General features: G+C 39.4%; 1 protein-coding gene and 1 pseudogene across 1 annotated transcript; one reads left to right on the top strand and one right to left on the bottom strand.

Annotated features, from left to right (window-relative positions):
• The first annotated feature begins 825 nt into the window (after window positions 1–825).
• On the top strand, window positions 826–2,768 carry LOC145907106 (uncharacterized; annotated as a pseudogene).
• A 741-nt stretch (window positions 2,769–3,509) lies between these two features.
• LOC145907105 (uncharacterized) lies at window positions 3,510–5,262 on the bottom strand. Its single transcript, XM_082994542.1, has 4 exons — window positions 4,815–5,262; window positions 4,463–4,529; window positions 3,962–4,413; window positions 3,510–3,790 (listed from the first exon to the last, which is right to left on the bottom strand). The coding sequence occupies exons 1-4, from the start codon at window positions 5,260–5,262 to the stop codon at window positions 3,510–3,512; spliced, it is 1,248 nt and encodes a 415-aa protein (XP_082850668.1).
• Between the last annotated feature and the right edge of the window lie 11,479 nt (window positions 5,263–16,741).

Here is a 16,741-nt window from a genome sequence, read left to right as displayed (position 1 = left end):
ATCCTGTGCACCGCAATTCAGGGTCAGTTCGACGACTGCGTGGCCTGAACACGTCGGGTGCACTTATTCGTTTGACGTGCTCGCCTCGCAGAGCAAGCACAATTTTGCAATCGACCGTTTCAATGTGTTTCCACCGCCTTTGACTGTAGCAATTGTAACGAATTTTATTTCCTTCACGTCACCTTTCACTTTTGTTAAGTATTGTATGTATTTCATTGTTTTCACCTTTCTTGCTGGCACCTTGTAATTTCACTGTTTTCTTTCGTTGTTACCACCTTATTTATTATATTGTTTTCACCTATTTTCACCACACTATTTTATTACCTCTGTCTCCCCTCTTCTTCCTATTATTTTACGCTCCGTTTATTTTTGTATGCCCCGGATGTGCCGCGTGTCGAGAAGGCGCATCCTGATTGGTTGGTGATTGTGTTGGAGCGAAGGATTTCCCAAAACCTAGGAGTCTCCTTCTGGGCGTCGTGTAGTGAGCACCTCTGTTACGGTGTTGTGGATAATTGTGATCTTGGCCAGTGTCATTTGTACTGTTTTTATTCGTTTTATAGTTGAACACGACGTCCAATAAGTTCAATCAGCCTGGGTTACTTTGGCTTCGTGGTGAGCCGTTATTGCAGGGTTCTGGACAGTATCAGAATTAGGGAGGCAGTTTTGTGCAAAGTACCAAATTAGGTAGAAGGGTTAATTGGGGGATAACATCGCCGCCCAAAAACATCTAACCGCTTAATTGCAAAGCTGCCGAAATAATTCCGTAACAACTTGGCGAGCACGCTAGGACCCTGTCACCACACCCGGCTGGTTTTACTGGGAAGACTCCCTACGTGTATTTTGGTTTTATGATATTTTAAAGGTTGGTTTTTCTTAACAATGGCTTTTAATGTTTTAATACAACCTCCGCCTTTACGGCCGGGAGCTGACCTAGGACAGTATTTTAATGTATTTGAGTCATATTGTACGAGCGTCGAGGCCTCGGAAGAAATGAAACGACACCTGTTCCTGGCAAGCATTGTCAACGACTTGAAATGGACAATACAAGAAAAAGACGCAAACTTGTTCGAGGTTTCCTACAAGGACCTCAAAGAACGCGCATTGCGCCAAAGGGCTACCGGTCAACACGCAGAGCGTCAACGCGCCGAGCTGATGAGGCGCGTGCAATTACCTGGCGAATCAGCACGTGAATTCGTTTACGCCCTACAGGCACTGGGCGATGGCGCCTACAGCAACTTCGCTGAAGCTGCCCTTAAAAATGAGGTTCTGTACCTTACCTTATTGCAAGGCTTGCAAGACCGGCGCCTCGCGGACACTATCCCGATCACCATCAAGTATGAGCGATCATTCAGAGCCGCAGCTCAAGTCGTTGTCAATACGCAAACACCGAGCTTTGTCGAAGTCGCTGCAGTAAACACCAAAGCATCAGAGATGGGATTAGTACTAAAAAAGTTAGAAGACATGGAGAAACGTTCCAAGGAAAAGAACACACAACTCGAGGACGCCTTAGCGACGTTACAAGCCCAAATGGATGCCATAAAGCGCGAACGACCACAATACAGCAACGTGCGAGCACGGATTGCTACGGTTGCGGTGGACTGGGCCATATGCGGCGCGACTGCCCACATACGGATATACACACAAGGGATGTCGACACTAGTCGTCAAAACATACCATGTACACCTTCGTTTTCCAGGTCGATTCGTCGCGCATCGGAGATAAAATGTCACTTCGACCAAAAACGCATAGCTCGAGATACATCCGAATATTTGGCGCCAAAGTCGGTGCAAAAACTCGCCACACCCCGCCGCATGCCCCACCACAACAAGGCGAAAGTGGAAGAGATTATGGCAGAAATGGACAAACAAGGACTGATTCGGCCGTCTAAATCGCCGTGGAGCAGTCCGATCGTGTTGGTTCGGAAGAAATCCGACTCCCTGGAGGATGATCCAGAATGTCCATACAAGAGAGCGGATGAAGGCCGAGGGATTGAACAGGTCAACGCCGTGGACTTGAAAGCAACCACCGGATATGAACCGGACGAGCTGCCAGAGCGGCAGAGTAACCACCCAGAGCTAGCTGCTAAAGACGAACGACGATGGGACGAGGCGTTGCCAGGAGTAGTCGCAGCTTACAACGCAAGCGCCCATGAAGCAACGGGAGAAGCTCCGCCCACCCTTTTGACCGGCCGACCGTTGCGCCTTCCTGTAGATTTATTGGGATCCCTCCGAGAAGATTCAAGACGATCTTACGGAGTGGAGATCGACCAGTTACGCGACGGCCTAGAGCTGGCCGAAGAAATTGTCAGGGAAAGTCTTATGACACAGCGCAAGCGTATGGAAGACCGCTACAACTTGCGGCAACGGGGAAAGCCATACTCGATGGGAGACTATGTGCTGTTAACGAACCCGGTCGTTCCCGTAGGTCGGTGCAAGAAATTGCAGTATTCCTACAAAGGTCCGTACCGAGTGGTCGAAGTACGCGGGCCTGTAAACTATGTCATTGAAGATGGGACTGGTAAACAACAGACTGTCCATTTCAATCGGCTGAAACCGACCACAGATGCATTCCCAATGCCCGCTGAGCAAACGGCGGAACCTCCGCAGGCTGAAGATCAACAACCTACGATGGTGTATGTATTTAGGCCAAATACAACCCGAGTGGACAATGGAGAGGTATCGAGTTCACCGGATAATTCGGGCGGATGCAGAAGGTCTACACGGACCCGATGCCGGCCAGTTCGATTCTCGTCGGAGACACACGTGTAGACCAATGTCCAACAGGAGTAGGACAATTCTTGGGTTGGGGGGAGTGTAACGAATTTTATTTCCTTCACGTCACCTTTCACTTTTGTTAAGTATTGTATGTATTTCATTGTTTTCACCTTTCTTGCTGGCACCTTGTAATTTCACTGTTTTCTTTCGTTGTTACCACCTTATTTATTATATTGTTTTCACCTATTTTCACCACACTATTTTATTACCTCTGTCTCCCCTCTTCTTCCTATTATTTTACGCTCCGTTTATTTTTGTATGCCCCGGATGTGCCGCGTGTCGAGAAGGCGCATCCTGATTGGTTGGTGATTGTGTTGGAGCGAAGGATTTCCCAAAACCTAGGAGTCTCCTTCTGGGCGTCGTGTAGTGAGCACCTCTGTTACGGTGTTGTGGATAATTGTGATCTTGGCCAGTGTCATTTGTACTGTTTTTATTCGTTTTATAGTTGAACACGACGTCCAATAAGTTCAATCAGCCTGGGTTACTTTGGCTTCGTGGTGAGCCGTTATTGCAGGGTTCTGGACAGTATCAGAATTAGGGAGGCAGTTTTGTGCAAAGTACCAAATTAGGTAGAAGGGTTAATTGGGGGATAACATCGCCGCCCAAAAACATCTAACCGCTTAATTGCAAAGCTGCCGAAATAATTCCGTAACACAATCTTTGGGATTGATAAGTCCAACTGGAATGCTGTCCCAAGCACGACCCAAAAACAACAGATGATTGGGCGTAAGTGGCTCATCTTCTGTACAGGTAAAACTGATCGGCGTTAACGGCCTCTAATTTAAAGTGCACTTCGATCACAAAGGTTTGCAGCATGTCCCCGTCAATCGTTGGGTTCCTTGTAAGCATCGTGTTTAAAATGCGACGAATCGATCTAATCATTCTCTCTCGCGAATCTCCCATGTGTGAAGCAGCAGGACAAGTGAAGTTCCACTTAATTTCTTGTCGTTTGAAGTACGACTCTAGACGGGATTGCTGTAGTCCTTGCAGTCCTTCACGTAGGACCCTTGCGGCACCTACAAAGTTAATTCCATTATCGTTGTTTATTTCTTTTGGTCAGCCTCTTCTTCCAATAAATCGACGCAATGCGTTAATAAACGCGTCCGTAGTCAAGTCGGTCGACACCTCACTGTGTACGGCTCGCATAGTCAAGCGGGTGAAAATGCACCCCTAGCTGTTTGTTTCACTTCTTCCTCGTTTTACCATGAATGGACCAAAGTAGTCGATGCCAATGTTGAAAAACGGCGGCTCGTCGGGCTTCAGTCGGGAAAATGGCAAGTCAGCCATTTGTGGTTGTCCACGTCGAACATTCCTTTTGCGACACAACATACATTTGTTGAGTTCCTTCCTAACTGCGGCGACACCCTTTATGATCCAAAAGCGCTGACGTAGTGAAGTCCATGTGTGGCCGGTTCCGCAGTGGCCAACCTCGTGATGGTGACGCAAAATAACAAGTCTTGTCAGGTGGTGATCATACGGCAGTATGATCGGGTGTTTTGCGTCGAAGGGAATCGGCGCCTTCTCCAACCTCCCCTCAATTCGCAGAATTTCATCAAACAGTTGGGGGTTACGCTTTACCAACGAACTGGCATATTTGGACTTCTTCAGTTTGTTCTGCAACTCCCTTTCAGACTCCGACCTGTGACAAAATGTCGATCACGGAAGCGAAGCACTGACGTTGTACGTACTTATAATTATTTTCAATTCCGCATTCTTTAAACATTCCACACTCAATTTGCCGGTGATTGTAGAAACCTTTGAACGCAGGAATGACTTAAATCGTAGCAGCCACGAGACCGATGTCTTTAATTTATGAAGAGCTGAATAGTGATTCATCAGTCGATCGGTTGACTCTGTGCAAACACTATCTTCCGCGGGATTCTGCTGTGAACCAACGTGCCCCCATTGTTCATTGTCCTAATGATGAATTTTAACCAACCTGATTACTTTGGTTGTATATGCTCTGTCGGACGGCGCACGAGTCCGTCCAAAAAACGGACGTACAGTTGTCGAACTTCAATTGGCGTCGAAGCTATTTGCCAGCTTTCACCGCTAGAGCAGCAGCGGCAAGTTCGAGCCTGGGAATGCTCTCGGTTTTAGGTTGTGTTACCTTTGCCTTGCCAAATAAAAACGAGCAATGGACTTTACCATTAACATTGATCAGTCTGAGGTATGATACGGTTCCGTATCCTTGAGTAGACGCATCAGAAAAGTGATGCATCTCGGACTTCGCCACTGAGCCGAACGTCGCCGGCTTGAAACAGCGGGGAAGTGTCAGCTTTTCGAGCTCCGGCAGCTGGGAAAGCCAGCGTCGCCATTTCTCAACATCATCTTCTGGCAGCTCGTCATCCCATCCCAATTTCTGTCGAATTATTTGCTGCTGCAGCACCTTAGCAATCAAATTAACGGGTGTCGCAAAACCCAATGAGTCGTACAGCGTATTAACAGCAGATAAAATTTTGCGACAGGTGAATTTCTTGCCTTGCATTGTGTCAGCTATGCTGAACCCAAATTCATCATTCTTTACACGTCAGTATGCGCCAAGCACACGCTCCTTCACGGAGGCGTCCAAACTTACGTCAGTTACCTATGTCGCCTTTCTGTCTCGCGAATTTGATCCAAAACGTTTTGACTGTTAGACATCCACTTTTAGTGAGGCGAAATCCTCCCATTTTTAGCAAGTCACATAGCTGCGCTACAATACCAACAGCGTGCTCGAATGTATGGGATGTAGTCAAACAGTCGTCAACATAAAAATCGTTGTGAACGATGTCTCCAACGTCCCTGTCAAATCTGCCACCGAATTTTTCGACCGTCTCCGGCAAGCAAAATATGACACAGCTAGGATAAGTCTCCCCCGGGCCACCACAAAAATCTCAAGGCGACAATGTCCTGTTTTTGAACGCGGACCTGGTGGAACATTGCTTTCACATCCACCACCAAAGCAATACTGTTCATACGGAATCTTTCCAGAACGCCGATTAAACTGTTTGAGCCCTTGCAGCAACGCGTCGTTGAGCGACAGCCCCTTATGCCGCGCTGCGCAGTCAAAAACGATACGTACCTTTTCAGGCTTTCGTGGACGCTGAACCGGATGCTGCGGCAAGTACAAATGCACCTTGCCCGGGGCACCTCCTTTTTTGACCTCCTCTGCGTAGCCCCTGTCGATGTAACATTGAATATTCTCTTTATACATGTCTTTTACCACGAGGTCGCGCGACAAGCGTTTCGTCAGCGACCAAAGCCGTCGCTCGGCTATAGAACGGCTGTCCTGCGACAGACTAACATCACTTCGCCATGGAAGCGGCAAATAGAAATGTCCATCAGTATGTTTTACCAAGTCCTTCATCATGTTGAGCACTCTCCTATCTTCAACTGACGTTGGGAATGGAATGTCACCAGGCTCTTGCTGGAATTCCTCTTTCCATGATTCACATTAAAGGAAATAAACCGAAATATTATTAACGCCAGGATGTGGAAAACGCTGGTACTCCAGTATTGCTTTTGCGGTTGCACAACGTATGTAACTATGCGATTTCAGCACTTGTCCATTTTGCAGTATATGACTTTTCGATAAAAAATATTTTTTTTCAGTACAAGCTTTATTATACAGTGGAAAACGCTGGTACTCCAGTATTGCTTTTGCAGTTGCACAACGTATGTAACTATGCGATTTCAGCACTTGTCCATTTTGCAGTATATGACTTTTCGATAAAAAATATTTTTTTTTAGTACAAGCTTTATTATACAGTGGAAAACGCTGGTACTCCAGTATTGCTTTTGCAGTTGCACAACGTATGTAACTATGCGATTTCAGCACTTGTCCATTTTGCAGTATATGACTTTTCGATATAAAATATTTTTTTTTAGTACAAGCTTTATTATACAGTGGAAAACGCTGGTACTCCAGTATTGCTTTTGCAGTTGCACAACGTATGTAACTATATGCGATTTCAGCACTTGTCCATTTTGCAGTTAATGACTTTTCGATAAAAAATATTTTTTTTCAGTACATGCTTTATTATACAGTGGAAAACGCTGATACACCAGTATTGCTTTTGCGGTTGCACAACGTATGTAACTATGCGATTTCAGCACTTGTCCATTTTGCAGTATATGACTTTTCGATAAAAAATATTTTTTTTCAGTACAAGCTTTATTATACAGTGGAAAACGCTGGTACTCCAGTATTGCTTTTGCAGTTGCACAACGTATGTAACTATGCGATTTCAGCACTTGTCCATTTTGCAGTATATGACTTTTCGATAAAAAATATTTTTTTTTAGTACAAGCTTTATTATACAGTGGAAAACGCTGGTACTCCAGTATTGCTTTTGCGGTTGCACAACGTATGTAACTATATGCGATTTCAGCACTTGTCCATTTTGCAGTTAATGACTTTTCGATAAAAAATATTTTTTTTCAGTGCATGCTTTATTATACAGTGGAAAACGCTGATACACCAGTATTGCTTTTGCGGTTGCACAACGTATGCAACTATGCGATTTCAGCACTTGTCCATTTTGCAGTATATGACTTTTCGATAAAAAATATTTTTTTTCAGTACAAGCTTTATTATACAGTGGAAAACGCTGGTACTCCAGTATTGCTTTTGCAGTTGCACAACGTATGTAACTATGCGATTTCAGCACTTGTCCATTTTGCAGTATATGACTTTTCGATATAAAATATTTTTTTTCAGAACAAGCATTATTATACAGTGGAAAACGCTGGTACTCCAATATTGCTTTTGCGGTTGCACAACGTATGTGACTATATGACTTTTCGATAAAAAATATTTTTTTTCTGTACAAACTTTATTATACAGTGGAAAACGCTGGTACTCCAGTATTGCTTTTGCGGTTGCACAACGTATGTAACTATGCGATTTCAGCACTTGTCCATTTTGCAGTATATGACTTTTCGATAAAAAATCCTTTTTTTTCGGTACAAACTTTATTATACAGTGGAAAACGCTGGTACTCCAGTATTGCTTTTGTGGTTGCACAACGTATGTAACTATATGCGATTTCAGCACTTGTCCATTTTGCAGTTAATGACTTTTCGATAAAAAATATTTTTTTTCAGTGCATGCTTTATTATACAGTGGAAAACGCTGATACACCAGTATTGCTTTTGCGGTTGCACAACGTATGCAACTATGCGATTTCAGCACTTGTCCATTTTGCAGTATATGACTTTTCGATAAAAAATATTTTTTTTCAGTACAAGCTTTATTATACAGTGGAAAACGCTGGTACTCCAGTATTGCTTTTGCAGTTGCACAACGTATGTAACTATGCGATTTCAGCACTTGTCCATTTTGCAGTATATGACTTTTCGATATAAAATATTTTTTTTCAGAACAAGCATTATTATACAGTGGAAAACGCTGGTACTCCAGTATTGCTTTTGCGGTTGCACAACGTATGTGACTATATGACTTTTCGATAAAAAATATTTTTTTTCTGTACAAACTTTATTATACAGTGGAAAACGCTGGTACTCCAGTATTGCTTTTGCGGTTGCACAACGTATGTAACTATGCGATTTCAGCACTTGTCCATTTTGCAGTATATGACTTTTCGATAAAAAATCCTTTTTTTTCGGTACAAACTTTATTATACAGTGGAAACGCTGGTACTCCAGTATTGCTTTTGCGGTTGCACAACGTATGTAACTATGCGATTTTAGCACTTGTCCATTTTGCAGTATATGACTTTTCGATAAAAAATGTTTTTTTTTCAGTACAAGATTTATTATACAGTGGAAAACGCTGGTACTCCAGTATTGCGTTTGCGGTTGCACAACGTATGTAACTATGCGATTTCAGCACTTGTTCATTTTGCAGTATATGACTTTTCGATAAAAAATATTTTTTTTCAGTACAAGCTTTATTATGCAGTGGAAAACGCTGGTACTCCAGTATTGCTTTTGCAGTTGCACAACGTATGTAACTATGCGATTTCAGCATTTGTCCATTTAGCAGTATATGACATTTCGATATAAAATATTTTTTTTCAGTACAAGCTTTATTATACAGTGGAAAACGCCGGTACTCCAGTATTGCTTTTGCGGTTGCACAACGTATGTGACTATATGACTTTTCGATAAAAAATATTTTTTTTCAGTACATGCTTTATTATACAGTGGAAAACGCTGGTACTCCAGTATTGCTTTTGCAGTTGCACAACGTATGTAACTATGCGATTTCAGCACTTGTCCATTTTGCTATATATGACTTTTCGATAAAAAATATTTTTTTCTGTACATGCTTTATTATACAGTGGAAAACGCTGGTCCTCCAGTATTGCGTTTGCGGTTGCACAACGTATGTAACTATGCGATTTCAGCACTTGTCCATTTTGCAGTATATGACTTTTCGATAAAAATTATTTTTTTTCAGTACAAGCTTTATTATACAGTGGAAAACGCTGATACACCAGTATTGCTTTTGCGGTTGCACAACGTATGTAACTATGCGATTTCAGCACTTGTCCATTTTGCAGTATATGACTTTTCGATAAAAAATGTTTTTTTTTCGGTACAAACTTTATTATACAGTGGAAAACGCTGGTACTCCAGTATTGCTTTTGCGGTTGCACAACGTATGTGACTATGCGATTTCAGCACTTGTCCATTTAGCAGTATATGACATTTCGATATAAAATATTTTTTTTCAGTACAAGCTTTATTATACAGTGGAAAACGCCGGTACTCCAGTATTGCTTTTGCGGTTGCACAACGTATGTGACTATATGACTTTTCGATAAAAAATATTTTTTTTCAGTACATGCTTTATTATACAGTGGAAAACGCTGGTACTCCAGTATTGCTTTTGCAGTTGCACAACGTATGTAACTATGCGATTTCAGCACTTGTCCATTTTGCTATATATGACTTTTCGATAAAAAATATTTTTTTCTGTACATGCTTTATTATACAGTGGAAAACGCTGGTCCTCCAGTATTGCGTTTGCGGTTGCACAACGTATGTAACTATGCGATTTCAGCACTTGTCCATTTTGCAGTATATGACTTTTCGATAAAAAATATTTTTTTTCAGTACAAGCTTTATTATACAGTGGAAAACGCTGGTACTCCAGTATTGCTTTTGCAGTTGCACAACGTATGTAACTATGCGATTTCAGCACTTGTCCATTTTGCAGTATATGACTTTTCGATAAAAAATACTTTTTTTTCGGTACAAACTTTATTATTCAGTGGAAAACGCTGGTACTCCAGTATTGCTTTTGCGGTTGCACAACGTATGTAACTATGCGATTTCAGCACTTGTCCATTTTGCAGTATATGACTTTTCGATAAAAAATACTTTTTTTTCGGTACATACTTTATTATACAGTGGAAAACGGTGGTACTCCAGTATTGCTTTTGCAGTTGCAGAACGTATGTAACTATGCGATTTCAGCACTTGTTCATTTTGCAGTATATGACTTTTCGATAAAAAATATTTTTTTTTAGTACAAGCTTTATTATACAGTGGAAAACGCTGGTATTCCAGTATTGCTTTTGCGGTTGCACAACGTATGTAACTATATGCGATTTCAGCACTTGTCCATTTTGCAGTTAATCACTTTTCGATAAAAAATATTTTTTTTTAGTACAAGCTTTATTATACAGTGGAAAACGCTGGTACTCCAGTATTGCTTTTGCAGTTGCACAACGTATGTAACTATGCGATTTCAGCACTTGTCCATTTTGCAGTATATGACTTTTCGATATAAAATATTTTTTTTCAGAACAAGCTTTATTATACAGTGGAAAACGCTGGTACTCCAGTATTGCTTTTGCGGTTGCACAACGTATGTGACTATATGACTTTTCGATAAAAAATATTTTTTTTCTGTACAAACTTTATTATACAGTGGAAAACGCTGGTACTCCAGTATTGCTTTTGCGGTTGCACAACGTATGTAACTATGCGATTTCAGCACTTGTCCATTTTGCAGTATATGACTTTTCGATAAAAAATACTTTTTTTTTCAGTACAAACTTTATTATACAGTGGAAAACGCTGGTACTCCAGTATTGCTTTTGCGGTTGCACAACGTATGTGACTATATGACTTTTCGATAAAAAATATTTTTTTTCGGTACAAACTTTATTATACAGTGGAAAACGCTGGTACTCCAGTATTGCTTTTGCGGTTGCACAACGTATGTAACTATGCGATTTCAGCACTTGTCCATTTTGCAGTATATGACTTTTCGATAAAAAATATTTTTTTTTCAGTACAAACTTTATTATACAGTGGAAAACGCTGGTACTCCAGTATTGCTTTTGCGGTTGCACAACGTATGTAACTATGCGATTTCAGCACTTGTCCATTTTGCAGTATATGACTTTTCGACAAAAAATATTTTTTTTTCAGTACAAGCTTTATTATGCAGTGGAAAACGCTGGTACTCCAGTATTGCTTTTGCGGTTGCACAACGTATGTGACTATATGACTTTTCGATAAAAAATATTTTTTTCTGTACATGCTTTATTATACAGTGGAAAACGCTGGTCCTCCAGTATTGCGTTTGCGGTTGCACAACGTATGTAACTATGCGATTTCAGCACTTGTCCATTTTGCAGTATATGACTTTTCGATAAAAAATATTTTTTTTCAGTACAAGCTTTATTATACAGTGGAAAACGCTGGTACTCCAGTATTGCTTTTGCAGTTGCAGAACGTATGTAACTATGCGATTTCAGCACTTGTCAATTTTGCAGTATATGACTTTTCGATAAAAAATACTTTTTTTTCGGTACAAACTTTATTATTCAGTGGAAAACGCTGGTACTCCAGTATTGCTTTTGCGGTTGCACAACGTATGTAACTATGCGATTTCAGCACTTGTCCATTTTGCAGTATATGACTTTTCGATAAAAAATACTTTTTTTTCGGTACAAACTTTATTATACAGTGGAAAACGCTGATACTCCAGTATTGCGTTTGCGGTTGCACAACGTATGTAACTATGCGATTTGAGCACTTGTCCATTTTGCAGTATATGACTTTTCGATATAAAATATTTTTTTTCAGTACAAGCATTATTATGCAGTGGAAAACGCTGGTACTCCAGTATTGCTTTTGCAGTTGCACAACGTATGTAACTATGCGATTTCAACACTTGTCCATTTTGCAGTATATGACTTTTCGATATAAAATATTTTTTTTCAGTACAAGCTTTATTATACAGTGGAAAACGCTGGTACTCCAGTATTGCTTTTGCGGTTGCACAACGTATGTGACTATATGACTTTTCGATAAAAAATATTTTTTTTCTGTACAAACTTTATTATACAGTGGAAAACGCTGGTACTCCAGTATTGCTTTTGCGGTTGCACAACGTATGTAACTATGCGATTTCAGCACATGTCCATTTTGCAGTATATGACTTTTCGATAAAAAATCCTTTTTTTTCGGTACAAACTTTATTATACAGTGGAAAACGCTAGTACTCCAGTATTGCTTTTGCGGTTGCACAACGTATGTATCTATGCGATTTCAGCACTTGTCCATTTTGCAGTATATGACTTTTCGACAAAAAATATTTTTTTTCAGTACAAGCTTTATTATACAGTGGAAAACGCTGGTGCTCCAGTATTGCTTTTGCGGTTGCTCAACGTATGTAACTATGCGATTTCAGCACTTGTCCATTTTGCAGTATATGACTTTTCGATAAAAAATACTTTTTTTTTCAGTACAAACTTTATTATACAGTGGAAAACGCTGGTGCTCCAGTATTGCTTTTGCGGTTGCACAACGTATGTAACTATGCGATTTCAGCACTTGTCCATTTTGCAGTATATGACTTTTCGATAAAAAATACTTTTTTTTTCAGTACAAACTTTATTATACAGTGGAAAACGCTGGTACTCCAGTATTGCTTTTGCGGTTGCACAACGTATGTGACTATATGACTTTTCGATAAAAAATATTTTTTTTCGGTACAAACTTTATTATACAGTGGAAAACGCTGGTACTCCAGTATTGCTTTTGCGGTTGCACAACGTATGTAACTATGCGATTTCAGCACTTGTCCATTTTGCAGTATATGACTTTTCGATAAAAAATATTTTTTTTTCAGTACAAACTTTATTATACAGTGGAAAACGCTGGTACTCCAGTATTGCTTTTGCGGTTGCACAACGTATGTAACTATGCGATTTCAGCACTTGTCCATTTTGCAGTATATGACTTTTCGACAAAAAATATTTTTTTTTCAGTACAAGCTTTATTATGCAGTGGAAAACGCTGGTACTCCAGTATTGCTTTTGCGGTTGCACAACGTATGTGACTATATGACTTTTCGATAAAAAATATTTTTTTCTGTACATGCTTTATTATACAGTGGAAAACGCTGGTCCTCCAGTATTGCGTTTGCGGTTGCACAACGTATGTAACTATGCGATTTCAGCACTTGTCCATTTTGCAGTATATGACTTTTCGATAAAAAATATTTTTTTTCAGTACAAGCTTTATTATACAGTGGAAAACGCTGGTACTCCAGTATTGCTTTTGCAGTTGCAGAACGTATGTAACTATGCGATTTCAGCACTTGTCAATTTTGCAGTATATGACTTTTCGATGAAAAATACTTTTTTTTCGGTACAAACTTTATTATTCAGTGGAAAACGCTGGTACTCCAGTATTGCTTTTGCGGTTGCACAACGTATGTAACTATGCGATTTCAGCACTTGTCCATTTTGCAGTATATGACTTTTCGATAAAAAATACTTTTTTTTCGGTACAAACTTTATTATACAGTGGAAAACGCTGATACTCCAGTATTGCGTTTGCGGTTGCACAACGTATGTAACTATGCGATTTGAGCACTTGTCCATTTTGCAGTATATGACTTTTCGATATAAAATATTTTTTTTCAGTACAAGCATTATTATGCAGTGGAAAACGCTGGTACTCCAGTATTGCTTTTGCAGTTGCACAACGTATGTAACTATGCGATTTCAACACTTGTCCATTTTGCAGTATATGACTTTTCGATATAAAATATTTTTTTTCAGTACAAGCTTTATTATACAGTGGAAAACGCTGGTACTCCAGTATTGCTTTTGCGGTTGCACAACGTATGTGACTATATGACTTTTCGATAAAAAATATTTTTTTTCTGTACAAACTTTATTATACAGTGGAAAACGCTGGTACTCCAGTATTGCTTTTGCGGTTGCACAACGTATGTAACTATGCGATTTCAGCACATGTCCATTTTGCAGTATATGACTTTTCGATAAAAAATCCTTTTTTTTCGGTACAAACTTTATTATACAGTGGAAAACGCTAGTACTCCAGTATTGCTTTTGCGGTTGCACAACGTATGTATCTATGCGATTTCAGCACTTGTCCATTTTGCAGTATATGACTTTTCGACAAAAAATATTTTTTTTCAGTACAAGCTTTATTATACAGTGGAAAACGCTGGTGCTCCAGTATTGCTTTTGCGGTTGCTCAACGTATGTAACTATGCGATTTCAGCACTTGTCCATTTTGCAGTATACGACTTTTCGTGAAAAAATATTTTTTTTCAGTACAAGCTTTATTATACAGTGTAAAACGCTGGAACTCCAGTATTGCTTTTGCGGATGCACAACGTATGTAACTATGCGATTTCAGCACTTGTCCATTTTGCAGTATATGACTTTTCGATAAAAAATATTTTTTTTCAGTACAAGCTTTATTATACAGTGGAAAACGCCGGTACTCCAGTATTGCTTTTGCAGTTGCACAACGTATGTAACTATGCGATTTCAGCACTTGTCCATTTTGCAGTATATGACTTTTCGATAAAAAATACTTTTTTTTCGGTACAAACTTTATTATTCAGTGGAAAACGCTGGTACTCCAGTATTGCTTTTGCGGTTGCACAACGTATGTAACTATGCGATTTCAGAACTTGTCCATTTTGCAGTATATGACTTTTCGATAAAAAATACTTTATTTTCGGTACATGCTTTATTATACAGTGGAAAACGCTGGTACTCCAGTATTGCTTTTGCAGTTGCAGAACGTATGTAACTATGCGATTTCAGCACTTGTTCATTTTGCAGTATATGACTTTTCGATAAAAAATATTTTTTTTCAGAACAAGCTTTATTACATAGTGGAAAACGCTGGTACTCCAGTATTGCTTTTGCGGTTGCACAACGTATGTGACTATATGACTTTTCGATAAAAAATATTTTTTTTCTGTACAAACTTTATTATACAGTGGAAAACGCTGGTACTCCAGTATTGCTTTTGCGGTTGCACAACGTATGTAACTATGCGATTTCAGCACTTGTCCATTTTGCAGTATATGACTTTTCGATAAAAAATACTTTTTTTTTGGTACAAACTTTATTATACAGTGGAAAACGCTGGTACTCCAGTATTGCTTTTGCGGTTGCACAACGTATGTAACTATGCGATTTCAGCACTTGTCCATTTTGCAGTATATGACTTTTCGATAAAAAATACTTTTTTTTCAGTACAAGCTTTATTATGCAGTGGAAAACGCTGGTACTCCAGTATTGCTTTTGCAGTTGCACAACGTATGTAACTATGCGATTTCAGCACTTGTCCATTTAGCAGTATATGACTTTTCGATATAAAATATTTTTTTTCAGTACAAGCTTTATTATACAGTGGAAAACGCTGGTACTCCAGTATTGCTTTTGCGGTTGCACAACGTATGTGACTATATGACTTTTCGAAAAAAATATTTTTTTTCAGTACAAGCTTTATTATACAGTGGAAAACGCTGGTACTCCAGTATTGCTTTTGCAGTTGCACAACGTATGTAACTATGCGATTTCAGCACTTGTCCATTTTGCTATATATGACTTTTCGATAAAAAATATTTTTTTCTGTACATGCTTTATTATACAGTGGAAAACGCTGGTCCTCCAGTATTGCGTTTGCGGTTGCACAACGTATGTAACTATGCGATTTCAGCACTTGTCCATTTTGCAGTATATGACTTTTCGATAAAAAATATTTTTTTTTCAGTACAAGCTTTATTATACAGTGGAAAACGCTGGTACTCCAGTATTGCTTTTGCAGTTGCAGAACGTATGTAACTATGCGATTTCAGCACTTGTCCATTTTGCAGTATATGACTTTTCGATAAAAAATACTTTTTTTTCGGTACAAACTTTATTATTCAGTGGAAAACGCTGGTACTCCAGTATTGCTTTTGCGGTTGCACAACGTATGTAACTATGCGATTTCAGCACTTGTCCATTTTGCAGTATATGACTTTTCGATAAAAAATACTTTTTTTTCGGTACAAACTTTATTATACAGTGGAAAACGCTGATACTCCAGTATTGCGTTTGCGGTTGCACAACGTATGTAACTATGCGATTTGAGCACTTGTCCATTTTGCAGTATATGACTTTTCGATATAAAATATTTTTTTTCAGTACAAGCATTATTATGCAGTGGAAAACGCTGGTACTCCAGTATTGCTTTTGCAGTTGCACAACGTATGTAACTATGCGATTTCAGCACTTGTCCATTTTGCAGTATATGACTTTTCGATATAAAATATTTTTTTTCAGTACAAGCTTTATTATACAGTGGAAAACGCTGGTACTCCAGTATTGCTTTTGCGGTTGCACAACGTATGTGACTATATGACTTTTCGATAAAAAATATTTTTTTTCTGTACAAACTTTATTATACAGTGGAAAACGCTGGTACTCCAGTATTGCTTTTGCGGTTGCACAACGTATGTAACTATGCGATTTCAGCACTTGTCCATTTTGCAGTATATGACTTTTCGATAAAAAATACTTTTTTTCAGTACAAGCTTTATTATACAGTGGAAAACGCTGGTACTCCAGTATTGCGTTTGCGGTTGCACAACGTATGTAACTATGCGATTTCAGCACTTGTTCATTTTGCAGTATATGACTTTTCGATAAAAAATATTTTTTTTCGGTACAAGCTTTATT

This window comes from Ascidia mentula, chromosome 6, assembly GCF_947561715.1.
Source record: "Ascidia mentula chromosome 6, kaAscMent1.1, whole genome shotgun sequence".
Classification (NCBI taxonomy): Eukaryota; Metazoa; Chordata; class Ascidiacea; order Phlebobranchia; family Ascidiidae; genus Ascidia; species Ascidia mentula.
This window is presented reverse-complemented; position numbering and strand designations above follow the sequence as displayed.